Source organism: Bombina bombina, chromosome 5 (assembly GCF_027579735.1).
Source record: "Bombina bombina isolate aBomBom1 chromosome 5, aBomBom1.pri, whole genome shotgun sequence".
NCBI lineage: Eukaryota > Metazoa > Chordata > Amphibia > Anura > Bombinatoridae > Bombina > Bombina bombina.
This window is the reverse complement of record NC_069503.1, coordinates 439,870,778-439,897,834: the sequence shown is the minus strand read 5'-3', so window position 1 is coordinate 439,897,834 and position 27,057 is coordinate 439,870,778. Positions and strand designations below refer to the sequence as shown.

Below are 27,057 nucleotides of genomic sequence, written 5' to 3'. Positions count from 1 at the left end.
ATTGCTTTTTACTATGGTGCCGTCTTTGTCTGTAATGCTGTAAATGTGTGCGCGGAGTTGCTGCCTACGAATAGATCGGGCTAGCAGTCTCCCAGGTTTATTTCCATTTTTGTGGTAATGTTGTTTGATGGATCGCATTTTACTCTGATAGGCATCTGCGAGATGCTGATTGAGTTCAGATCTAGCATAGTGTAGTTGTTGTTTAATATCGCTGTCTGTTGTGTTTTGCTTATGTCTTGCTTCCAGGGCAGCAACTGTATCTAAGAGCGATTTGTGTTTAGTCCTGTACTGCTTGCGCAATCTGGCTGTGTGTTTGAGAATTTCTCCTCGTATTATGCATTTGTGTGCATCCCACATGATAGGTAATGAGGTATGATTTGGAGTATTGTGCGAAAAGTAATCATTTAGAGATTTTTGTAATTCTATTTTAATTAAGGGCTTGTCTAGAAGGGTATCATCCAGTCTCAAGATGTAGGACGTTGGGGGCAAATCTGGCCAAAAGACTTCAATAGTGACTGGGGCGTGGTCGGACCATGTGATATGTCCAATTTTGCATTCACCCACCATGTCTAAGCTAACCGAATCTGTACATATATAATCTATTCGCTAGTATTTTGCGCAAGGGGGCGAGTAGTAGGTAAAGTCCTTGGATGTAGGGTGTGCTATGCGCCAGGTATCATGTAGGAGTAGATCAATTAGCATTGCCTTTACTGATTTGAGTATTTTATTACTAACACTAGATGTGCCATTGGACGTGTCTTGTTCTGGGTCTAGAGGGATGTTTATGTCACCCGCTACGAACACTGGGCCTTTCGCAAAGTCCAACAGGGATTTAGAAAATCGTTTAAGAAATATTTGTTGGTTATTGTTCGGTGCATATACGGAGGCCAGTGTGATTGGGTGCTCATATAGTGTGCCCGTCAGAATTATAAAACGCCCTTCTGGATCTTTCTCTGTGTGTGTGTTTTTAAAGGGGATTGAACGGTGGATCAGAACTCCAACTCCACATTTTTTTGAGGGACCTGATGCCAGGTAGGCTGAGGGGTATTGTGTGTTATGCCATTTTGGTTCTTTGCCTTTTAGAAAATGCGTTTCCTGTAAGAATAGGACATGACTATGTAAATTTTTTAGATCTCGAAACGCTATGGACCTCTTCCCTGGACTGTTCAGGCTCATGGAGTTAATTGTGGTGAAATTAAGGCTATGTGTTTGGAATTTGCTATTTTGAGTGTTCATTTTGTCAGGTACAGTGTGGGGGGGGGGGGAAGGTGTGAAGAAGGGAGATTTAAGGGTTCGAGAAAAAAAAAAAAAAAAAAAAAAGAGATTCCTCTTATTAAGGTTTAACAAAAATCAAGTTCAGAGTATTCGTCTGTCTCTCTAGACGATTAGTTATTACAGTATATATTGATTAGGTTTTGTAAATGCTAATATATAATTATAGTACAAGCAATCCAACAAAAGAAGTAGGAAAAACAATGAAATCAATAAAAAAATAATAATTAGTAAACAACAATAAACTTGTTAGTAACTCAGAGGGTGGTAATCCTTAAGTGTACGGAACATATAAAGAAAGGACAGTCTCCAAGACCCCTGGAAGGCGGTCCTGGATTTTTGCGTGGCTCACTAGACCTTATTGATTTAGGGAGGGACAATACTAATCTTTTAGGCCTTGGTGGTGAAGGTTGTGATTAGTTAAGGGCGGGCTTCATTCCGGTAGGGTTTCGTCATTTTTCTCAGCAGTCATAGCATCTTGGCAACTTTCTGGGCTTTACTTGGTAGTGCTGCTGCCCTAGATGACTGTGTATGCTTACTAATCTAAGAAAGGGGTCTTTATTCTGTACCCAGAATTCCTATTTTATAGTTGCCGATTCATATTATAACCAAGACTAAAAGTACAACATATCAGGGTAGTGCCAGGGCACTTTTTTGGCTTTCGCTCAGTGGTTTTGGTAGTTATAAAAGATATGTGCCGGGGGGGCGGGTCCTAGCAGCCGCCGGATCCAGAAGCAAAATATAGTAGCTCTAGGCCTCATGTTATTAATATACTGAACATCTACTTTCCAACCAGCAAACAATAATTCTTTTCTGAAGAATCGGATATATGAAACGAAGCTAAACTGATTTATACAGGACTTGAGGAGATTTTAACTATACATCTGCTTTATTAGATTCCTGCACAGATCTGGTGGAGGCCTTCTACCATCAGCGCATTTCCCCCCCCCCCGTCTGCTGGGTGAAGCAGAAACTCTATAACACTAATAAGAGGGGGCATATATTCTTGCCAACATGGATGATACTCTACATAGCGAAATCCAAGCACTTTTACATGCCTTAGCCCTGAAAATGGACATGCACAACTACTGCATATATTGAAGGCTAATCCTAACATGCTGCCGTCTATAGATGTGCAAATGGCGGATGGGACGGAGCAGGAAAGGCAACATAGCGATCCACAACACCATCCTAGCGCAACTATGTACACATCGACGGTCTCACGAAAGCTGCCGGATGTGTATCTACTGAAGACCTGTGCTTTGCATTTGGGAGGAGAGGGATCTGATGCCGCAACCGCCCGCGACGCGCTGAGAGACCGGCCACTCACATGGGCAGATGCTGCAGTCTACTCGACTAGCCTTGTGAGTTTATCCAGTGGCCCTGTGACGACCGGAGACTTAGAACTTATTGCGGGACCCTCACTGACAGGTCCAGAAGCGCTCCGGGTCTCCTACACTTACTGGTTATCTTCGCACCGAGTGGATCAGATATGGGTAAGAGAGCTCCTGTTGCGACACCCATCCAACTTGTTCTCCACCATGGCTCCGTTTTGCACTGCTGGCCTGATCAGCTCCACCCGTAGTGGAATTGGGTGACCGTCTGTGCATTAGATTAGTGTTGGGGTGAATTGAAGACCCTCATGGGACAGTGTGAACTCCCTGTTTTGGCCTGCTGATAATTACGAGTATTGTTGGAAACACTTATCCTGCCCAAACGGAGATAGTATCTCGCTGGACCCCTTACAGACAGTCACAGTGATTTAAACATTGTGGCCTCCTTCATTCCATAAATGTAACCTGTTATTATATATCTTACTAATACCTGTTTACCAGAGGCAATTGGTTAGGATGCTAATTGGTGGAGGTCTCCATCTATTTATATAAAGTTATCAATTTATTCAGTTTAGTTACTGTATTACTGAAGTATGTGTATAAATGTAGTAGGGGAAACAACATTTCCTGGGGAACTAGCTGCATAACTAGTCTCCTGACTTAGAGCTTGCTTATCAGAGGTGCCATAACACAGGCAGGTCACTTACTTAGTCTATAGTCAATACTGTGAATATGCCTGTATTTGTCTATGAGTTATACATTTCTTCAGATATCCATCTTACCAAAGCTACAGGAGTACCTTTTGCATTATGTCATATTCTCGGTAGCTCTCAGACGGGTGAGCAGAAATAACTTAGGTTCCTGCAGGGAGATTGGTGCAATAAATTCTATCTCCATTCGTGACTCCACAAGGGCTTTGCCATAATAATCCTTCCGTAGATCACCTGTTCGTGATAAATCTGTAACTTGGAAGGCTTGCGCAGTTCTGGGGGGACAAAGACACTAGACCATAACTCTCTATTTGATCCCTGCATTTATACAGTGGGTTACTGCCTTTGCAAACTATTTCCCCTTCACATATATATATGGTTGCAGGTTCTTTTCTGCATTGACAATTATGTCTTTTGTCCCTTCACCAGTTTAATGCATCACCTAGTTTAGCAATATGTCCCCTCATAAAAGTTCAGGAGTTGGATGTTTTGAGTAATGTGGGGTTAATTGCATAACATATATGTGACTTTTAAGTGCTGTCTTTAAAGTGTTCGCTAACTACAATTGTATAATGAAGGTATATTCGCAGCTGATAACTTATATTTAACACAGGAGGTAGCTATCCCTCATACTAATTAGTTTTTTTTCTTCTGGTTGTGCCCATCATTGTATCTCATCTACTGCAGTATTAATGTAACTTATCTACCTTATATTGGGCATTCTTTCCTGTAATGGTGCCTTCCTCCCTATCATAAAAAAATAAATAAATAAATAAATAATAATAAAAAAAATAAATAAAAAAAAAATAAAAAAAAATTGCATTTTGGCAATATAGGCCCCAATCTAGTTTTCACATCGCTTCGATGCATTAGATTTATTAAGAGCTTAGTGGCCCCTCATTCAACAAGTGTTAATAAGCTTTGGATCAGTGCATGCGGGCTGAGCTGTACCATTGTGGAAGCGTATATTTTCATACACATGTTTCAGTCAATATTTGCTGTAGTGGGTAATTCTCTGTAGAGGGGACAATAGAATATATACATTAGGCTATATAATTACCTTACCTGTCCAACCCGTAGGCACCATCGACTTAGGCACCATTAGCCCTCTATACTCATAATATTGGGAGGACAAGCAATATGCTAGCTGTGACTTTTGCTCAGGGTCATGTCTCTCCCCTCCCTATCATATTAATGAAAATCCCATGCTTCCTCAAACTTACTTTATCATATACACAAATTGCCCATGTCTGGCTGTATGTTTCACTTTACCTCACTAGCTACCCCCCCCCTCTTTATACCGGTACTAGTAACGCTTCTTAGTTGTGGTTCACTCTTACTGTAAGTGAACAAATCAGCTGTGTTCATCCGTAATTACTAATATATTGTTATAAGCTTTTCTTATATCCCTCTTTAAGTTATGTAGAATTCAATGATTGTTATATTTAGTTTACCATACTATAGGATGTACAAGTTGTTATGGATATCCAAACTGACCAACTTATAAACAATACATACATATAGAGTAAATTGTATTCCCTTCTCCTACAGTTTGTTTGATGATTTCTTGTCCATTATTTACAAGCAGATGTCAGGTATCATACTATTAGGTGGGCTAGTCTAATTGGGAGGAGTGTTTATCTAAATATATAAAAAATGAAAAAAAATAGGTATCATTACCCAGTAGAAATAATGAATATATGTGCCTTTAGCTTGTTTAGTCGGGTTTCAACACTTAATTTGGATATTTATGCACATCTAAGCTGTATTATTGATGAAGATATGTGTATTTTGTAGTACCGTTTCATTTCATGCTTTCTGTGCACTGGTTATTATGTACTAAAGATGTTGTATCTAATGTCTCTTTAATTACTTTGTAATGCTAAATACCTAAATAAAAAACTTTGATTTAAAAAAAAAAAAAAAAAAAAAAAGATATGTGCCGCCAGCTATGTTGTGTAACCAAATCGGTGTGGGGGAAACATTTTGTTTAGGCATACATTTTAGGTGTTATCTATACTCCCATATTGCGTTTCCTTATACTCCACCAAACTTGCATCAGGTCAAAGAAACTATGTATATAATGTATAACTTTGTGGTTTGTGGACCACTAAAAACCATACAATGTTATCATAATTAAAACAAACTTACAACTTGTATATCATAACCTGTTGGGATAGAAATTGTTATTAAACAGAAGAACAGTTGGTTCCGCATTTAGTTCCACACAAAGTGGTTGATCTTTCTGTGGAGAACCAGGTCTTTGTTACACTAAGTCGTGACTTTCTCTCACAGTTAGGCGGATTGACTGGGCTATTTCAAGTACATGCACCCAGGGCCCTGTCTGGTCGATTCCTCGATCCAAGGCCAGTCGACTGCAATGTAAACACAGTCAAGTCATATATGGTTCCCATTAGTACACCGCGTGATCAGTTGGTGAGGGTCTAGGCACTTCTGCTGGTTTATCTCTCAAGATGTCTCTATTTCTGGGTGGTGCGTCTACTCCGCCAATGTCTGCCAGAAAAGCTTGCAAGTCTGAGCCTGGTCTGTAGATCAAGGACTTATCATGGATGACTATTAGTGAGACTGGGAACCCCAAATGGTATTGAATCTTGTGGTTTCTTAGTTGTTCTTTTACATGAGCCAGCTCGCGTCTTTTCTGTAAAGTGGTTGGTGACAAGTCAGAAAACAATTGTAGCTCAGTGTCTGCATGTTGAATAGATTTTTTGGACCGTGCACAACACATAAGCTCCTCTTTGTCCTTAAAGTTGAGGAATTTTATTATAATGTCCCGTGGGGGAGCTTTATGGGGGGGTTTAGGCCTCAGGGCCCTGTGTGCTCATTCCATTATGATCTCAGTTGAAGATGGTGTCCCCTTTAGTGTTCGAAACAAACTTTGTAGGTATCCTTCAATGGCAGGGGGGGGGGACGGATGGATTCAGGGACTCCTCTTACCCTTATATTATTTCGGCGTCGCCTATTATCCAAGTCCTCTAGTTTGTCTGACAATGATTGTATAATTGCCTTGTGGTCTTGCAGTGTTATGGAGTTTGTGTGTACTTTGGCATCTACGGTGGCCTGCGCCTCCTCTACTGCAACAACTCTACCCTCTAGTGAGTTAATATCTTTACGCAGGTCTTGAAATAAATTTCACATTTCTTGCATCACATTTTGTATATCTTCCTTAGAAGATAGATGCAGAAGATCCTTTTAGTAACATTAGCGAGCAATTGAGCATCTTCAGTGACATGCTGTTCAGGGGTTGCGGATTGTAGCTCCTCCATGCTTTCTCTTTCTGATGTCACGTGTTGTTCAATAGGCTTTAAATATTTATTTAGGGGCTTTAGGCTAGTTTTTTTCTCTGCTTTGTGGTGTTTCTTGATAGGCATTCCCCACCATGAAAGGTAAACGTTGAGGAAATTGGGGTCAATGTAATTATTGGCGACAGAATGATAGGCGCCTTAGTAGCTAACTTAAATCCAATGGTCATGGATTACAGTTTGTATAGATCTTGCTGGGTGGTTTCAGGCCCCTGCTGCTGACTGTCACTTCACTGTAGTTGGCCTTGATTCCCCACACACTCGATGTCAGTTTACAACTAATAGTCTCCCTCTATATGACTCTGATCTCCGTACACGCTCTCATCAAAGTCTGTGTTTATTATTATTCAAGTCTTGTAGCATGCTAGTAGGCCTTATTTACTGTTAACTGCGTGGCAGTGAATGGCTGTCTTCCCTGCTTTAGTTATGTAATGGGAGCCTTTTCCTATCACCTCACGTTGAGCACCGAGTCTCCTGTCTATTACTTATTTGCGAATACAAGCCGGAACAGGCACACTACGATGGGCTAAAGAATGTAAGGTGCGAGTCTCACCAGTCTTGGGTGTGTAGATCTTCCGACCGCTCTGCCATACAAAGCCGCTGCTCTCTGTCACTCCGCAGAATGTGCGGTTTGCAGCACCTCACTCCTCTCTTACTGTTATTGTTCCCGTTATGCTAATGCTTAGCAATAATGGTGCCTTCAATACGCGGCATATCGGGATGTGTCTGCTAGGCCTCTCCTGTCTGCGACTGGTCGATGTCCGCGGGCTTTGTGGGTGTGAGTCGGCTGGGTTAGATTATGCACCTGGATTGCTTCATATTGTCCCCCAAGCTTTGAATACTGTTTTTTAAGTTCTATATAGCCGTTTTATCTCGTTGCATTAACTCAAGGACTTGGAGCCGTTCTAGAATGCTGCCATTCGCCTGCATGGCCAAGCTCCGCCCCCCCCCTTTTTTGTTTTTTTTAGTTTTAAACAATTTACTTACTCGTTTTTTCCTTTATACATTCACCATATTTGAATACTTCTATCTTTTCTTGGAGCTTAGACTGAGCTAAGAAGCCTTTGTGGATAGGGTGGAGTCATGGGCGCCCCATGTGTAGGTTGGGCATGATGTTATGAGCTTATTCCTCAAGGTTTGGGACTTTATAGGCAACCCCTAGTTGTGCCATGACATTTAAAAGGAAAGTGAACTGCTGAAGGGGCAGTGACAATCCCATAAAGTTTGAGAGGGGTGGGAGCTATACCCAATCTTTATATAAATGCCCTTGCACATCAAGTTCCGATCTACAGTAGGCTCAAGTGGCTTTAACATTTTACAACTTACAGTTGTTGAACAAGTAACATAAATCCATCCAAATATCAAGTCTAGAGCTGGGATTCCAACCTTTATCATTAAGAGACAATTAAGCATGTTTTTCACTTAGAGAAATAAAAAAAAATAATCAATAAATATTTACTTACACCATATATCAAAAAACCTCAAGCAAGCAATATTGTGTCTATACTATTCCCTTCCCTTGATAGTAATCTGCGTATAAACATTGTGCACTACATCACCTGTTCACACAGGATATTCCCCCAAACCATTTTCTGTCTTGTGCACCTCTATCAGTACTTATTTCCTGATTAAAAAATGAGTATTGCTAGTATTGTAAGATCAAAGTACTGACACATTATTACACATTCCAAATAATGTGGCAGCAAATGTGAAGTCAAACAGGTTTATTCAGCACAGAATACACATGCGACGTTTCAGGAACTCCTTCCCTTAATCATGCAATAACAGGCTATAGGGGCTAATTTATTATTGGTCCTAATTGAACTTTTATGTTTAATTAGGAACCACATCATAGAACATAAAAGTTCAATTACGACCAATAATAAATTAGCCCCTATAGCCTGTCATTTTAATTCAACGGGGCATGCTATTAATCAACTCCATTTCCAAATTATAGATTTTATTCCCAGACCCAGAAGAGGTGGTAATAGGGAACTCATGCTCCATCAAAAAGAGTGCTTTTGGATATATGAGTTAGGCACTTTAGAACCGACTGGTTTAAATAAGGACTGGGACTTGTCTGTATTCTTATAAACAAATTTTAATAATCTAATCCCTATAATTTAATTCCTATTATGGAGATTTATCTGCATTCAGCAAAAACGCCATTACTTTCTTCTATTGCCCGTAGTTTCGTTAATTCCTTGCTGCATCCATATCCATATATATATATATTGTAAAGAGTATTAAATTGTTAGATTTTTGGTTACACCATTATGTAACCATTATTATGAATAATTTTGTATTGATTTTAATATGATATTGTATAGTATCAGTTTGTTTCTTTTGTGGCTGCATTCCACTGTTCTGTGATACACTGACTATAGCAACTTTGGCTATTAAAGAGTTAAATATGTAAATATCCCTCTATTGCCCCCTTGTGGCTGAGGGGTATATTAGGATGCTTTGTACCACAAATTTGATTGCATGATTAAGGGAAGGAGTTCCCAAAACTTCGCATGTGTCTTCTGTGCTGAATAAACCTGTTTGACTTCACATTTGCTGCCACATTATTTGGAATGTTTTGGTATTTATGTTAGGGTGTGGTGGTATCCCTACGTGGCGTGCAGTGACCTGGGTTCTGGACATTATTACACATTACCTGGTTCAGATACATACAGTCTTTACTCTGGAGAAGTGGAGAGCTGTAGAAAATGTGTTGGTGGCCTGACAAATACACAACTTGCCACCTTGTAGGTACATAAGAATTTATTTTTATCTACAAACTTCTTCAGGCTTTTCTGTTAGAAAACACCCACTTAAATCATGAACACATCCACCAGTGTTGGAAAGCACAGTTCAAACACGACAAATTGCAAGCCTGGAACCCCAAGTTAAGGAGCAGCAATCTTTTTAAAAAATCCAGGACTTCTTGACTTATTGTCAAACCCTTCTGATTGTGCAATTGATTGCAAGAGTAAGGGGCGGGACTGCAAAAGCAAATGCTTGTGCAACCTTAAAGGGACATGAAACCCAATTTTTTTTCTTTCATGTTTCAGATAGAGAATACAATTTTAAACAACTTTCCAATTGACATTAATTATATAATTTGATTCATTCTCTTAGTATATTTTGTTGAAGAAGCAGCAATGCACTACTAGTTAACAAACTGGGTTAGCCAATAACATGAAGCATATATGTGCAGCAACCAATCAGCAGCTTTTCAACAAAGGATACCAAGAGAACAACACAAATTAGATAATAGAAGTAAATTGGAAAGTTGTTCAGAATCACAAGCTCTATGTGAATCATGAGAAAAAGAAAATTGGGTTTCATGTCCCCTTAAACTCCAGCAAAGAAAGCTACCCTGCTATGTGGGAATACAGGGAGACAGGTTACCTGAATGGGAACCTTGAACACATGCAGTATAATAAATGGGGCCCACTTCACTCAGATTGCTCTTAGAGGTTCATTACAATAATGTGATTGTTATAAATGTACCTTTGTTAAATTTTGAAAGAGTTAAATCATTTACATCTGTGTCACTATGCAACATATGTGAAATACAACTTATTTTACTTATAACTGTGTACTTGCAGCCATTTTCCCTGTGCCCCCATGTACAGTACAGCAGCATAATTTCACCTGCAATAAGTCTCATGAATTAATAAATCAGTGGCTATAACTGGCTGACGGTATCTTGGCAATAGAACAGACAATATATGAAAGTAAAGAAGCAGAATATTATTACATAGAAGAGTGATGAGGGTAATCAAATTCTATCAACAGTTAAGCTGGAAATGAGTCATTTAAATGAAAGCATGACTTAGGTGACATCTCTGTCATAATGTATATTTAATCCTAAAGCTATGAACTGTGCTGATGATTTCCCAGGTCATTAACTTTTAGTATATTGCAATCCATGCCCTCAATATGAAAATACAATGCCACTAATTGAAGAAGCCGGTACAATATTTTCAGCATCCTTTACAAACCAATTATGTGGATTTAATATACCGTCTGAATAAAGCCATGTGTACCATAGCTCTATAGCTGTCCTTTGTGTACAAATGGGCATGGAAATAACGGTTTTCAATGAACAGTTATTAATTAAATAACTAATTCATATATTTGGTTTCACTGATTTTTGCAGAACCTGTTTTATGGGAATTTCTTCAAACTAATACACAAACTCATATAAAGTCATCAGTGCACCATCACATACGCTTATTCTCTACTGCTCAAGAACTGTCCAACTGTCCACTCTGCAATCACAATGCATTGCAGCTCTTGAGCAGGATATGTTTATTGGTTGGGGGCTATATGCATAACTGCTCCTAATTGGCTTGCTGGTCTTGTCCTGTGAAAATGCTGGAATATGTTGTGGCTCCCGAGTGGGACTTTTGCTATGTGTTTAAGCCATTATTTGAGGTTAAACATCACATTGCATCACCGCTAGTTACGCCCCCAAGGGCACAGGACTATGTGTAAACAACAATATCATGTGTCATTGGGGCAATATTTACATGTCACAATACTGTATATACATGCAACCTAAAAAAGGTTTATGGAACCCAATTTTCTGCTTTTGTGATTCAGATAGAGCATTGAATTTTAAGCATTTTTCGAATTTACTTATCTTATCAATTTTCTTTGTTCTCTTGGTACAAGCTGGCCCATATTTGGTTCAGCACCTAGGTAGCCACCAATCAGCAAGCGCTACCCAGGCGCTGGACCAAAAATGGTCTGGCTCCTAAGCTTACATTCCTGGTCTTCCAAATAAAGATACCAAGAGAACGAAGAAAAAATTATAATATTAGTAAATTAGAAAGTTGCTTAAAATTGCATGCTCTACCTGAATCATGAAAGAAACAAATTGGGTTTCATAATCCTTTACGCTAGTTTTATATTATTTTTTAAAAAAATTTATGCATAGTACCATTAGAAAGTCTGGATTTCTGATTAATTCTGGGTTTTGGAATTCCAGATTTAGGAATTTGTACCTGTAGTGACAAGATAATTAGACGTGCACAGATTAAAAATTTGTTTCAGAACACTTGGTTGTCACAGAAAAAAAATGTCTTCAAAATATCCAATAAGGGAGTTACTTGATATTCAAAAATCTATTGGTTCGCTTTTTCCTTTGGGTGATGTCTTCATGGCAGAAGTGGAGCAGATAGAGAGAAGATTAGATTTAAATAATGTACTAGTTTGTGTTACTGCTACAAAGCACTAAGAGCAAAAAACAAGTTTTTTAATGTGGTCTGGACTGGCTAAGAACAAATATTAAGCCCTTCATGCTATTAGGACGTTCCATGCCACCTTAAACAGTTGGACTTTAACGCTAAAGGATGGCATGGAACCTCCTAACTTATATGGCGACTTGCAGCCTCCCCCTTTGATGCAAGCAAGAATCGGATTGGGGGCATGCCTAGCAGTGGAGGCAGTCCCCCATGATTCGATCCCGGCCTTGAAATCACATGATCGCAATGATGATCGTTTGATTTAACTTTTAAAGCAATTGTTTACATTGAAACTTTGTTAAACCTATATACTTATTGGCTGACATAAGAATCAATTAACTGACAAAGACAGATACATTGTTATTGAATATTATTATTATTATATTTTATTTATAAAGCTCCAACATATTTTGCAGAGCTGTCCATGGGTACAATTAATTTAAATAAAACAATGATAAAATCTTGTAAGAGACAAGACAAAAGTTTACAAACACATACAGGAGGAATTGAGAGACCTATTCCTGTAGGAACTTTCAATCTAGAAGGGTAGGAGATTGAGAAACAGGAATAGTATATATTTGAACTTTTGACGCTTTTCCCGCGATCAGAAAAGCCTTTTCCGCCTAAATAGTATAAATCTGAACCCTTTCCCATCTGCAGAAAAGTCTTCTTCGCCTTTAGAATAATGGCTTCAAAAAGCTTAAAGTGACAGAAAACCCCAACATTTTCTTTCATGATTTGGATAGAACATACAATTTTAATTGACTTCTATTATCAAATTTGCTTCATTCTCTTGTTATCCTTTTGCTGAAGGGACAGCATTGCACTACTGGCAGTTAGATGAACACATCTAGTTAGCCAATCACAAGAGACAAATGTGTGCAGACACCAATTAGCAGCAGCTCTCACTAGTGTAGGATATGTGCATATTATTTTTCAACAAGGGACACCAAAAGAACGAAGCACATTTGAAAATAGAAGTGAATTTAAAAGTGTCTTAAAATGACATGCTCTAGCTGAATAATGCGTTTAATTTTGACTTTCCTATCCCTTTAACTCAATTTATTGCAAGCATTAGATTGATTCTTTTTTAATTAAAATGGATGCACATGTTTAAAGGGACATGGAACCGAAAATACATTTCTTTCATGATTCAGATAGCACATGCAATTTTAAACAAGTTTCCATTTTACCTCTATTAGCACATTTTCTTTATTACCTTTGTATACTTTGTTAAAGGAGCAACAATGCACTGTTGGGACCTAGCTGAACAGATCAGGTGAGCCAATAACAGGAGGCATATAAGTGCAGCAACCAATTAGCAGCTATCTTCCAGTAATTCCTTGCTGTTTCCTGAGCCTACCTAGGTGTGCTTTGCAACAAAAGTTACAAATAGAACAAAGCAAAATAGATAACAGAAGTAAATTGGAAAGTTGTTTTAAATTGTATGCTCTATCTGAAATATGAAAGAAAAAATTGGGTTTTATGTTTCTTTAATATTTTTCATAAATAAAAGCATTCAAATGTATTAAATGATAAACTGGAAAACGGAGTGTACATAAAGTAGGAAATAAAGAATTTCGGCTGCTATAAAGCATATTGGATAATAGCATGCAAGCTTTTAAGTTACAGTTGCTTACCAACCTTCTACATCCTAGAATCTTAAAGGGACAGTCAAGTCCAAAATACACTTTTATGATTCAAACAGGGCATGTAATTTTAAACAACTTTCCAATTTACTTTTATCACCAATTTTGCTTTGTTATCTTGGTATTCTTAGTTGAAAGCTAAACCTAGGTAGGCTCATGTGCTAATGTCTTAGACCTTGAAGGCCGCCTCTAATCTGAATGCATTTTGAACGTTTTTCACCTCTAGAGGGAGTTAGTTCATGTGTGTCATATAGATAACATTAAGCTCATACATGTGAAGTTACCTAGGAGACAGCACTGATTGGCTAAAATGCAAGTCTGTCAAAAGAACTGAAATAAGGGGACTGTTTGCATCGGCTTAGATACAAGGTAATCACAGTGTATCTAAAAGTGGTAAAAAGTGTATTAATATAACTGTGTTGGTTATGCAAAACTGGGAAATGGGTAATAAAGGGATTATCTATCTTTTTAAACAACAAAAATTCTGGTGTTGATTGTCCCTTTAAATTATTACACACCGATAACATTTTAAAAAAGAAAAATCAATACAAAAAAAGAAAGAAAGAAATGTCTGGATAATAATATAAACAATATTTCTTAAATTGCGACAAGTGTGACATGTTGAAATGATTTAACTGTTTTTAAAAAGAATTAGGATCATACTGACCTTCAGATGAAATGATCCACTTTTATATAAATAGCGTTATCTTTATTTATCAAAAAATGAAACAAACAAAATGGTAACATTTAAATCTCTAATGCTTAAAAAGATGCAGATGGCCTGTCTTTTAAAATTGCTTTTGTAATTTGTTCTAGGCAGTATTGATAGTTACAGAAATGTTTTATTTATAAACCCAAACAAATGGATTTTCTTTTTTTAAGTTTAGGGCTCCTTGACAAAAGGTTTATTTCTCTCTACAACTTACAAGATGGATTACATTGCAGGTTTAGACATAAACACCAATTGGTAAATATTCAATTACATTTTTTTTTTTATTTCTTTTAGAAAACTTGCGGAAGAAAAATATCAAGAAAATCATAAATTAATGCAAGAACTTAGGTCACGTAACTTTCATCGACATAGTATTGAGGTTCTCAATGTAAGTAACGAGTTTAAATTTAGTATATTGTATTAATTTGATATTATTCATGTATATTATCTACACTAAACGTGGTGTTTTGCATTAACACAGTAAATGGGATCACATATATCAATTCTTCTTCTTGTAGGGGTTTATATCTGTGTTGAAGAGTAGTAAGAATGCTTCTTTATTAAGAAATAACAATTATTGACAAAGAAGATAAAACACTCGCATCCCATTGTATTATCCCCTTGTATCTGCTTCCACAAGGTTTTTAAATTGTATTTGCCAGTTATAACTTAGGAAAGTGGTAGCATTTTTTCCCCATGTCTTCTAAACTATTACTAGTTGTCTGTGTGTTCTTCCCACATACTGAAGAGTAAATTGAATTTAAGCTTCTTGCATTAACATACCAGGAGTTAGGCTTTGCTATTCTAGTTGCAAGTGACACACCTAATATTATGGCTAATCATACCTCCAAACTTTTCATGAAGGTGTTCTGGGTCAGGTAGGGAAGTTTGTAGGTGGTGCTCCACAGGTGTTTTGTATGGCAGAGCCACAGAAAGCAACGGGATGTGGGTATGTCTTGGGCAGGGTGTGCCATGGAGACCTGGAGACCAGGACATTTGGCCTGATACAGACCGCACTTGCTTGTATTTCCGATGAACTTAAAATATCCATTTATTGAGAGTGCCGTTTCGGAGACAGTCTGCCCATCCTTAGACCAACCAGAATAGCTTTTAAAGACTACAAACCCCTCCCCCATGTGCAGTTCCACCAAAATTGCAGTAACCATGGTGACAGTAATGTAAACAAAACACAAATAGTGAACACTAACAAACATAAGTATATATAAGTGCTCTATTATGTTAAAGAGTACAACTGTTAGAAACCAACATCGACTGAGGTTAACGGTAAAACCGCAGTTGGATGGAAAACTTATAAATTATAAAGCATACTTAAAGGGACAGTCTAGCCAAAATGAAACCTTCATGATTCAGATAGGGCATGCAACTTTAAACAACTTTCCATTTCACTTTTATCATCAAAATTGCTTTGTTCTTTTGGTATTCTTTGTTGAAAGCTAAACCTAGGTAGGCTCATATGCTAATTTCTAAGCCCTTGAAGGCCGCCTCTTATCTCAAAGAATTTGACAGTTTTTCACAGCTAGAAGATGTTAGTTCATGTATGTCATATAGATAGCATTGTGCTCAAGCCCATAGAGTTACTTATGAGAGGGCACTGATTGGGTAAAATGCAAGTCTGCAAAAGAACTGAAATAAGGGGGCAGTCTGCAAAGGTTTAGATATAAGGTAATCACAGTGGTAAAAAGTATATTCTGGGGAATGGGTAATAAAGGGATTATCTATCTTTTTACACAATAAATATTCTGGACTAGACTATCCCTTTAATAGTTGCAATCATTACATAATACAGATTTCTGAATATCTAATATAACTATAATAAACATAAACATGAATTAACATTATCACTAAAGCGAAAAACAGTTAACAGAACAGGTTTATCCTCTGTTAATAGTACAGGGCATAACATCAAGAGGCTACCATAATAAAAGCGTATTATAGTGTACGTCTCATGTGTATGTACTGTCTACTGTGCGCATACACAGACTGTTTCTATCCTTTTTGGACATCTATAACTTTTACATGTTGTTATAGAGCTACTAACATTTAAGTTAATTATTCCACGAGATACACATTCTGTGAACCTTCTCACATATACTTTCTTGTACAATATGATGACAAAACACAAATGGCTTTGTGGATTCAATTACCTTTTGCAGAGTGATATAGATATTGGATAACAAAATTGAATTGCAGAATTAGCATAAAATTGGATCAGTCTGCAGTATAATAAAATTTTACAGATTTGTTGACATAATAGTTGCTGCTTTAAGGTCAAGAGCAGTATATTTTGAAAGTTATTTTTCATAATTTAAAAGGACACAGCCACTGTCATTTCTGTTAGCTTTAAATTCAAAGCAGTCATCTAACAAATAGCACTGACATTTCATATTTACTGAACTCCTTAATTCACGTTTGTAAATTGAAATTCATATTCCATGCAAAATACAATATTGTCACCTCCTGATGCCCAGCTATGTAAATGTGTCAATTTTATTTATAGTATAGATAATTTATTAATAACAATATATGCACTTTAAAAATACATTGCTTTAGCAGATATGATCCAGAATCTCCCTTTAGTCTGTGTGGGTGTGTATAAATATGTATATAATTAGGGATAGGAAAGCCAAAATTAAACTTGCATGATTCAGATAGAGCATGTCATTTAAAGACACTTTTACATGCACTTCTATTTCAAATGTGCTTTGTTCTCTTTGTAACCCTTGTTGAAGAATACGCACATATCTTACACTAGTGGGAACTGCTGCTAATTGGTGCCGGCACACATTTGTCTTTTGTGATTGGATAACTAGATGTGTTCATCTTGCTGCCAGTAGTTAAATGCTGTTCCTTCAGCAAAGGATAGCAAGAGAATAAAGCAAATTTGATAATGGAAGTAAATTGGAAAGTGTATGTTCTATCCAAATCATCATCAAGACAATTTTGGGGTTTCCTGTCCTTTTAATATGTACTGTATCTATTCCCACCACTTCTGCTGCACTAAGTATTATTTATAGATATTTAGAGATTTTCTGTTTTTCTTTCTTTGATAAGAGATTTGCTCCTTCACTTTTACAAATTTAATTTATATATAATTTATATATATACTAGACGATAAGCCTGCCCAGAGGGCAGTCTATGTTTAAAAAACTACAATCCCCAAAGCTAATTTTACAAAAAATAAAAATGTAAAATTACAGAAAAAAATAAACAAAGCTATCCAAAATAATTTAAACCTAAACTAATACCCCTATAAAAATAAAAAAAAAACCCAAAATAAAAACACTCCCTAATCTATCAATAAACTATTGGTAGTTTAGTTTAGATTAGGGGGTGTTTTTATTTTTGGGGGAACTCTTTTATTTTTATAGGGATTAGGTTTATTTTTTTATTTTGATGACTTTTTTTATTTTTTGTAATTTTTTGTCATTTAATGTTAGGTTTTATCTTTAAATTGATGTTAGGATTTTTTATTTTAATTGTAACTTAGTTTATGTAATTGGGGTTAATTTAGAGGGTGTTAGGTTAGGGGGGTTAGTAATTAAATTAGTTATTTGCATTGTGGGTGGTTGGCAGTTTAGCAGTTAATATTGTAATTTATTTAGTTGACGTTGTGTGGGTTTGGCGGGTTAGATAGTTTCTGTTGTGGGGGTTTGGCAGTTTAAGGGTTAGTTTTTTTGTTAATACTTTGTGCAGAGCGGTTATGTTTTTTTTCTTAATACTTTGTGCGAGCAGTTATGTTTTTTTTTGTTAATACTTCGTGTGGGGGGGTTATTGTTTTTTTTTTTTAATACTTCATGCGGGTGGTTAGTTTTATTTTTTCTCATACTTCGTGTGGGCGGTTAGTTGTTTTTTTTCCCTTAATGCCGCTTTGTTTGCCTATGCTGCATCCAGGTGTATTCCGAAAATGGCAGGGTGTTGAAAGGTGGATTCTTTCACCACCCTGCCATTTTCGGAATCCATGCGGTACAAACGTGATTATAGTATAGATAATTTATAAATATAAAATTAATTTTTTGCTGCCATACCTGCTGTATTTTTCCTTCTGTATTCCTGCATTGTGCATTCTATTTAGGGACCCAGCTTTTCTCCATCAAGATGGGTTCATGAACTACATGAATAGAACAGGCTACTGATCCTCTCAATTACAAGCTCCTATGCGATATCAGTTCAGCAGAGCTTTCAATGGTCCTGCACCTTGTGGGATTGTCATAACTTGTTAGCTGTACCCAGTTGTCCTTCTTGCAGCACTCTCTACCTTATACAGGTCCCAGTTTCTATAAATGGACCACTGCCGCCCGCCCTCAACACACATAATCCCATCTACACCTCACCTTACCCTGAGCACAGAGCCTCCACAGCTCTGACCCTGCCAATCATGACTCCACCGACTGAGCACCTGCAGGTTCATTCATTGGTTTTTCTAACTCATTTTCCCAGTTCAGGAAATGTTGAGCCTATAGCCTGTCAGTCATATACTTCAGGTTTTAGACTGGACCCTATCAATTCAGTATTTCTACATATATTTTACATATATTTTATTGGACTTCTAGGGGAAATATGTGCTTAGCTGTCTACTTACAGTTTATATTTTATTCTGTAACTGTGAATTTCCAGTCATATTTAAACTGAAGAGTGTAGTATTTTGAGGACACTCACTCAGTCAGATTACAAGTGGAGCAATATTTAATGCTTCCGCTCTCGCACTAACTCCGCTAGAAGTAATGTTTTTGTACGCATCAGGTAGTTGAAAATAAAAAATGTAACGTTCACACACTAACTCAATGCACACAAAAAGCCGAACTTTGAATATCGCGATCGCGTTAACGCATTCCCCCTCTTGCGAGCAAATGGATTGCATATTCTCAAGTGCACTAACCGACATGAAATTGTGAATATTTCACATTCCAATGTTCTTCAAATAGAAGAATATATTCTATTTACTCATAAATACATATTTCTTCATATATCTGATTGTATTTTGGTACATTATATATCTATACCTATATATATATATATATATATATATATATATATATATATATATATATATATAAATATACACACACCCTGGTGTTTACCTTAATATATAAAGACCTCCTAACAGCAATTAGGTGCAGCTGGCAGTAATCATCCACGATAGAGACACTACTTCATTTTCGCAACCTCTGTACTGACACTTAACCATATTCTGTTACTCTTTTCCAATCCAATTTGCTCACTCACCACATACGTTTTCTTATTGATTGCCTACGTCATCACTCACTCTCAGTTTACTCTGCCTTATATCAGACATATTTCCCTTCTCCCTTACCTTCTGTGTCCATTCCCTCTCCTTTAGATTGTAAGCTTGAGAGCCTTTCTACCTGCAGGCCACTTTGGGGCCTATCTATCAAGCTCCGAAAGGAGCTTGACGGCCCGTGTTCCTGGCGAGTCTTCAGACTCGCCAGAAACAGCAGTTATGAAGCAGCAGTCACAAATACCGCTGCTCCATAACCTGTGCACCTGCTCTGAGCAGGCGGACAGACATCGCCGGAAATCAACCCGATCGAGTACGATCGGGTTGATTTACACCTCCCTGCTGGCGGCCCATTGGCCGCGAGTCTGCAGGGGGCGGCGTTGCACCAGCAGCTCTTGTGAGCTGCTGGTGCAATGCTGAATACGGAGAGCGTATTGCTCTCCGCATTCAGCAAGGTCTGTCAGATCAGGTCCGCAAGACCTTTGATAAATAGAGGCCTCTGTGTGTAAAGTGAACTACTACTGATTGTGCTCAAGGGCAGGGCATTCCTCTCCTTCTGAATAATTCAACTGTAATGTACCCCTACTGTACTTGTTTGTTTGTGTATGTAATGCATCCCTGTAATGTTTTATTATTACTTACATAGCGCTGCGTAATCTGCTGGCACTTTATAAATACCTGATAATAATAATAATATATATATATATATATATATATACATCTCTCTCTCTCTCTCTCTCTCTCTCTCTCTCTCTATCTATCTATATATATTCATCTCTCTCTCTCTCTCTATCTATCTATCTATCTATCTATCTATCTATCTATCTATCTATATATACTAAACCCACAGACAGGTACAGCTACCTCCACAATTCCAGCTTCCATCCCAATCACACCAAACAAGGTATCATCTACAGCCAAGCTATCAGATATCACCGCATTTGCTCTGACACAAAAGACAGAGATCACCACCTGAGTACACTGTCAGAGTCATTTAGGCAAAAGGGCTACAAGGAAAGGACAATATCTAAAAAAATCAAATCTGCCCTAAAAACACCACGGGAAAGACTCCTACAATACAAAGAAAAGGAAAACAAAACAAGAACCCCTCTAGTAGTCACTTACAACCCTACTCTAGAAGGAGTGTGCAAAATTATTAAAGAGCTACAACCACTAATTTCAGAGGACCCCACACTCAAAAAAATATTTCCTGAACCCCCCATACTAGCATTCAAACAACCGCCTAACCTGAGACAGAGATTGGTCCGCAGCAAATTAACCACAGAACAGAAGCGCACACAGAATGGCACTGCACGATGCAACAAATCACTCTGCAAACTGTGTCAACATATATGTGACAACAACACAGCCAGACACAACAACGCGTCATACAATATTAAGGGATCCTATTCGTGCTCATCTGCTAATGTGGTGTACATGATACAGTGTACAGCGTGTGACAGAGTTTGCTACATTGGAGAAACTGGACAAAAGCTGCATCTCAGAATGAATCTACACAGACACTCGATCAAAAACCACAAGGAAAATGAATATTGTACCCCTGTTGGTCATCACTTCACCCAGACTGGTCACTTCATCCTTAACCTCAGGATTAAAATTCTTAAAGGGAATTTCAAAGACTCTCATGAACGAAAGACGTTTGAGATGAAAATTATCACATATTTCAATACCATAAATGAAGGACTTAATGTAGACTCTGGCTTTCTCACACACTACCATAACTTTCTATAATCTCTCATCTTATTGTCCTATATTGGTTTCTTTTTCCTTTTTATTTTTCCTCTCATCTGACCTATTTACTCTCCTCTGTTTATTTATTCTTTCTGGCTATTCTCAGCTATTTTCTCCTTCAGACACATTCTCTGCTTTTATGACCCCCCTCTCACCCCCCTTCCTCCCTTCCATTTGTTGTATGTGATGTGTATCTATATCAGAATGATCAGTATTGCTTCAGACCTGAGGAAGAGAGGAAAACTCTCGAAAGCTTGTCTTTTAAATATTATGTTAGTCCAATAAAAAAGGTATCACTGCATACTGCAATACTTTGTTTTTTGAGCATCTATCTACTGGACTAACACGGCTACTCCAATCTTCACTATATATATATATATATATATATATATATATATATATATATATACAGGGAGTGCAGAATTATTAGGCAAGTTGTATTTTTGAGGATTAATTTTATTATTGAACAACAACCATGTTCTCAATGACCCCAAAAAACTCATTAATATCAAAGCTGAATAGTTTTGGAAGTAGTTTTTAGTTTGTTTTTAGTTATAGCTATTTTAGGGGGACTATTACTGTGCATAATTATTAGGCAACTTAACAAAAAACAAATATATACCCATTTCAATTATTTATTTTTACCATTGAAACCAATATAACATCTCAACATTCACAAATATACATTTCTGACATTCAAAAACAAAACAAAAACAAATCAGTGACCAATATAGCCACCTTTCTTTGCAAGGACACTCAAAAGCCTGCCATCCATGGATTCTGTCAGTGTTTTGATCTGTTCACCATCAACATTGCGTGCAGCAGCAACCACAGCCTCCCAGACACTGTTCAGAGAGGTGTACTGTTTTCCCTCCTTGTAAATCTCACATTTGATGATGGACCACAGGTTCTCAATGGGGTTCAGATCAGGTGAACAAGGAGGCCATGTCATTAGATTTTCTTCTTTTATACCCTTTCTTGCCAGCCACGCTGTGGCGTACTTGGACGCGTGTGATGGAGCATTGTCCTGCATGAAAATCATGTTTTTCTTGAAGGATGCAGACTTCTTCCTGTACCACTGCTTGAAGAAGGTGTCTTCCAGAAACTGGCAGTAGGACTGGGAGTTGAGCTTGACTCCATCCTCAACCCGAAAAGGCCCCACAAGCTCATCTTTGATGATACCAACCCAAACCAGTACTCCACCTCCACCTTGCTGGCGTCTGAGTCGGACTGGAGCTCTCTGCCCTTTACCAATCCAGCCACGGGCCCATCCATCTGGCCCATCAAGACTCACTCTCATTTCATCAGTCCATAAAACCTTAGAAAAATCAGTCTTGAGATATTTCTTGGCCCAGTCTTGACGTTTCAGCTTGTGTGTCTTGTTCAGTGGTGGTCGTCTTTCAGCCTTTCTTACCTTGGCCATGTCTCTGAGTATTGCACACCTTGTGCTTTTGGGCACTCCAGTGATGGTCTAGCTCTGAAATATGGTCAAACTGGTGGCAAGTGGCATCTTGGCAGCTGCACGCTTGACTTTTCTCAGTTCATGGGCAGTTATTTTGCGCCTTGGTTTTTCCACACGCTTCTTGCGACCCTGTTGACTATTTTGAATGAAACGCTTGATTGTTCGATGATCACGCTTCAGAAGCTTTGCAATTTTAAGAGTGCTGCATCCCTCTGCAAGATATCTCACTATTTTTGACTTTTCTGAGCCTGTCAAGTCCTTCTTTTGACCCATTTTGCCAAAGGAAAGGAAGTTGCCTAATAATTATGCACACCTGATATAGGGTGTTGATGTCATTAGACCACACCCCTTCTCATTACAGAGATGCACATCACCTAATATGCTTAATTGGTAGTAGGCTTTCGAGCCTATACAGCTTGGAGTAAGACAACATGCATAAAGAGGATGATGTGGTCAAAATACTCATTTGCCTAATAATTCTGCACTCCCTGTATATATATATATATATATATATATATATATATAAATAAATATATACATGATTATATATAGTTATAGATATTGTTACGGTTACCCTTAGTCTCGCTGAGAGATGGACCGCTTAGTAGCCTGGATCCCTATTGCTAAAGAGGGGAGAAGCTGCTTTCCATAGTATTCTATATGAGTCTCGCAAATATAGAATAATCTCCCTTAGCTGCAGTACAGCTAGGATACCCTTCTGCCCACAAAAACGAGTCAACGCTGCGATTGAGGGTCAAACAAGAACTCAGGACTGGGATGCCCAGCCTGCTTTTTATTAAGGTTACATGCACACAGGGCACTCCCAGGGGGAGAGGGGGGGAAGCACAAAATCCCCCATCACACATTTAGATAGAGAGCACTGTCCTTTGACAGGCCACAATAGGATTACAGTACTTAAGATAACAAGTTTACAAGTTCATCTTATCAATTAGCAGTCTGGCTCCGGAGGTGATTAGACAATGGGATTGGTTATCTCTAAACTTAGAGCTGAAGCCAGCAAATGTGTATTTAGGCAATAGTTTCTAAAAGCTGAAAAAAGTTAACTCTTTATGAAATGATACTTGTTACGGTTTTCTTGGAGCCCTTCTTAGGCGCTGGCTTGCTGGTTCAGGCATTGCTGCTGGGAAATAAGCTCTTCACAACAAAATAACTAATGCTTCTGTAACAGTGCTCCCTTTCTGTGGAACACTCTGGCAGACACGGTCTGACCCCTTTTCGGGGCAGACTAAGGCTGTCCAGACCGCTGGTTATGCGGGGCTGAGGTCGGTTTGTCTGGACAACCCGTCGGCGTTGCCATTCTGTTTCCCAGGTCTGTAAGTAATGGTGAAATTGAAGGGTTGCAACGATAAGCTCCAACGTAATAGCCTGCCGTTATCTCCAGAGACCCGGTTCAGCCACACCAACGGGTTATGGTCGGTGACCAGAGTGAACTCCTGCCCATATAAATAGGGAGTCAATTTCTTTAATGCCCACACCAAAGCCAAACACTCCTTTTCGACCGCTGCATAGCTGACTTCGCGGGGCAGGAGCTTCCGGCTGATGTAGGCAACTGGATGCTCCCCTCCATCTTCGCCTACTTGGCTGAGGACCGCTCCCAGCCCAAACATGGAAGCATCTGTATGGACGATAAAACGTTTGTTAAGGGCTGGGGCCGCCAAGACAGGAGCGTTAATTAGAGCATTTTTGAGAGCCTGGAAAGCCGTTTCACAGTGGGGAGACCACAGGACCTGTCGAGGTAAGTTCTTCTTGGTCAAGTCAGTCAGGGGTTTGGCAAGTGTGCTGTAGTCTGGTACGAACCGTCTATAGTACCCTGCCGTGCCCAGGAAGGCTAGGACCTGAGTCTTAGTGATGGGGGTGGGCCAATTGGCGACAGCTTCTATCTTGGCCGGCTCTGGTCGCTGCTTTCCACACCCCACCCGGTGACCCAGGTACTGTACCTCGGCCATCCCAAAGTGACATTTTTCTGGCTTCAGAGTCAGGCCAGCAGCCCGGATCTGATCCAGAACCATTCCTACATGAGCTAAGTGGTCCTCCCAGGACTCACTGTGGATCGCTATGTCGTCCAGGTAGGCGCAAGCAAAACTCTGGAAGCCATCCAGGAGCCTATCCACCAAGCGCTGGAATGTAGCTGGGGCATTCTTCATCCCAAACGGCATTACCCTAAACTGATATAAGCCGAATGGGGTGACGAATGCCGACTTGGGGATAGCCTCCGGGGCCAGGGGAATCTGCCAGTAACCTTTGCAGAGGTCAATAGTGGTCAGGTAATTTCCCCTGGCTATACGATCGAGTAGCTCGTCTACCCTGGGCATAGGGTAAGCGTCCGTCACGGTTTTTTCATTGAGCCTCCGATAGTCTATGCAGAACCGGGTGGTCCCATGGTATGGGGCCTAACCTGTCAGGCAAGGTCGGGGTAGGTCTTACCTGTGTCTCCCGCACTGGTGAGAGCTCTCGCTCCGTCCGGGCTTGGGCCCGTGTAGTCACTGGGTCCGCCTCGTTGTTGCATACTGGAGCATAGGCAGAAGTCATGGGGCCCAAATCGTTGCCCAGTAGTACTTCGGCAGGTAAATTATCCATTAGGCCCACGTTCACAGCCCCCTTTCCCGCTCCCCAATCAAGATGCACTTTAGCTGTTGGAATTTTGTACACATCCCCCCCCGCCACTCTAACGGCCACAGTCTGTCCGGATCGCTTGTGCTCTGGCACCAAATGACTCTGTACCAGCGTGATAGTAGCCCCTGTGTCTCGCAATCCCTCGGTAGATCGCCCCTCGAGCCATACCCTCTGCCGATGGTGCTGGCGGTTATCTGAGGCAGCATATACAGGGTCTGCCTCGTGAAGCGGCCCCACATATCCCTCCATAGGGGCCTCTTGGTTAACACAGAGGGCCCGGGCCGGACGATAGGACCCAGAGGGGTAATTGTAATTCCTGGGTGTCTGGTGCGTATTAAGGGGGCAGCTAGCCATGAAATGCCCTGGTTGCTTGCATCGGTGGCAAGTCGGTCTGGGACGCTCAGAGCTGTTATTGGGTGGTCCTGAGTGTCGGACGGGCCCTGTGGGCACTGGGGCTCGAAATTCAGCACGAGGGGGTGCACGGTAAACCTCTCTGGGTTCGACCCGTGCTGGAGCTCGGTAGTTCATGGGTTCGTGAAGACGGGAGTCATAATGTTCATCGGCCAATTTGGCTGCTTCTTCTAAGGTAGAAGGCCGCCTGTCTAGCAGCCATTCCTTCCCTTGCTGTTCCATGCCATTATAAAAATGTTCTAAGAGAAACAATTGTAAAATTTCCTCACCAGTCACCGCTTTACTTCCGCTCAGCCAGTGATTTGCCGCTCTCCGCATTCGGTGCGCCCATTCCATATGGGTATCGTTAGGCTTCTTTTTCATGCCCCGAAACTGTCGGCGATATGTGTCCGGAGTTACAGCGTACCGTCGCAACAGTGTCTCCTTAACTAGCTCATACTGTGTCACTTCCTCAGCACCCAGAGTACGAAAGGCTTCCAGGGCTCGCCCGGATAGTTTCCCAGACAATATCGTGGGCCACTCTCTGTTGGGAATCTGGTGCAGGGCACATTGCCTTTCGAAGTCCGACAAATATTCATCAATCCCTGTCTCGCTCTCTAGGAAGGGTCGAAATGCCGCATAGGGTATCTTGGGCCTCCCAGCATTTTCGACAGGGATGATTACCTGCGGGGCTTCAGCATTGCGGTGTGCATTCGCTAGGTTGAGTTCGTGGGCTCGAGTCTCTCGTATATCCTCATCCGCCTCCGCCATCAACTGCTGTACCAATTCCATGGAGGGGTTCGGCCCGTATAATGAGAGCCTTTCCCGAACAATCCTGGTTTTTTCGTCACTAATCGTGGTCGGTGTTTCCGCCATTGTGAAGCTCTGATCCAGTTCGGTCAATTCTGTGATCAGCTCTCTCCTCGGCCGGTTGCTGGCGTACCCCCCTCTGCTTTCAAGTAAATCCTTTAGGGTTGTACGCTTCAATTTTTCGTAAGCGCTCTCCATCCGTTCTGTACCTCTCCTAGGAAATCCAGGAAAATCCCGCCGCTGCCGCCAAATGTTACGGTTACCCTTAGTCTCGCTGAGAGATGGACCGCTTAGTAGCCTGGATCCCTATTGCTAAAGAGGGGAGAAGCTGCTTTCCATAGTATTCTATATGAGTCTCGCAAATATAGAATAATCTCCCTTAGCTGCAGTACAGCTAGGATACCCTTCTGCCCACAAAAACGAGTCAACGCTGCGATTGAGGGTCAAACAAGAACTCAGGACTGGGATGCCCAGCCTGCTTTTTATTAAGGTTACATGCACACAGGGCACTC

At 39.7% G+C, this 27,057-nt stretch overlaps 1 protein-coding gene across 1 annotated transcript in view; it reads left to right on the top strand.

Annotated features, from left to right (window-relative positions):
* Positions 1 to 27,057, top strand: part of NEK11 (NIMA related kinase 11) — a 625,868-nt gene that overhangs the window by 381,859 nt on the left and 216,952 nt on the right. Inside the window, exons 10-11 of the mRNA XM_053714299.1 lie at positions 14,535 to 14,639; positions 15,056 to 15,068. Of these exons, the coding sequence (XP_053570274.1) occupies positions 14,535 to 14,639; positions 15,056 to 15,068 (118 nt within the window). The remainder of the gene's footprint in view (positions 1 to 14,534; positions 14,640 to 15,055; positions 15,069 to 27,057) is intronic.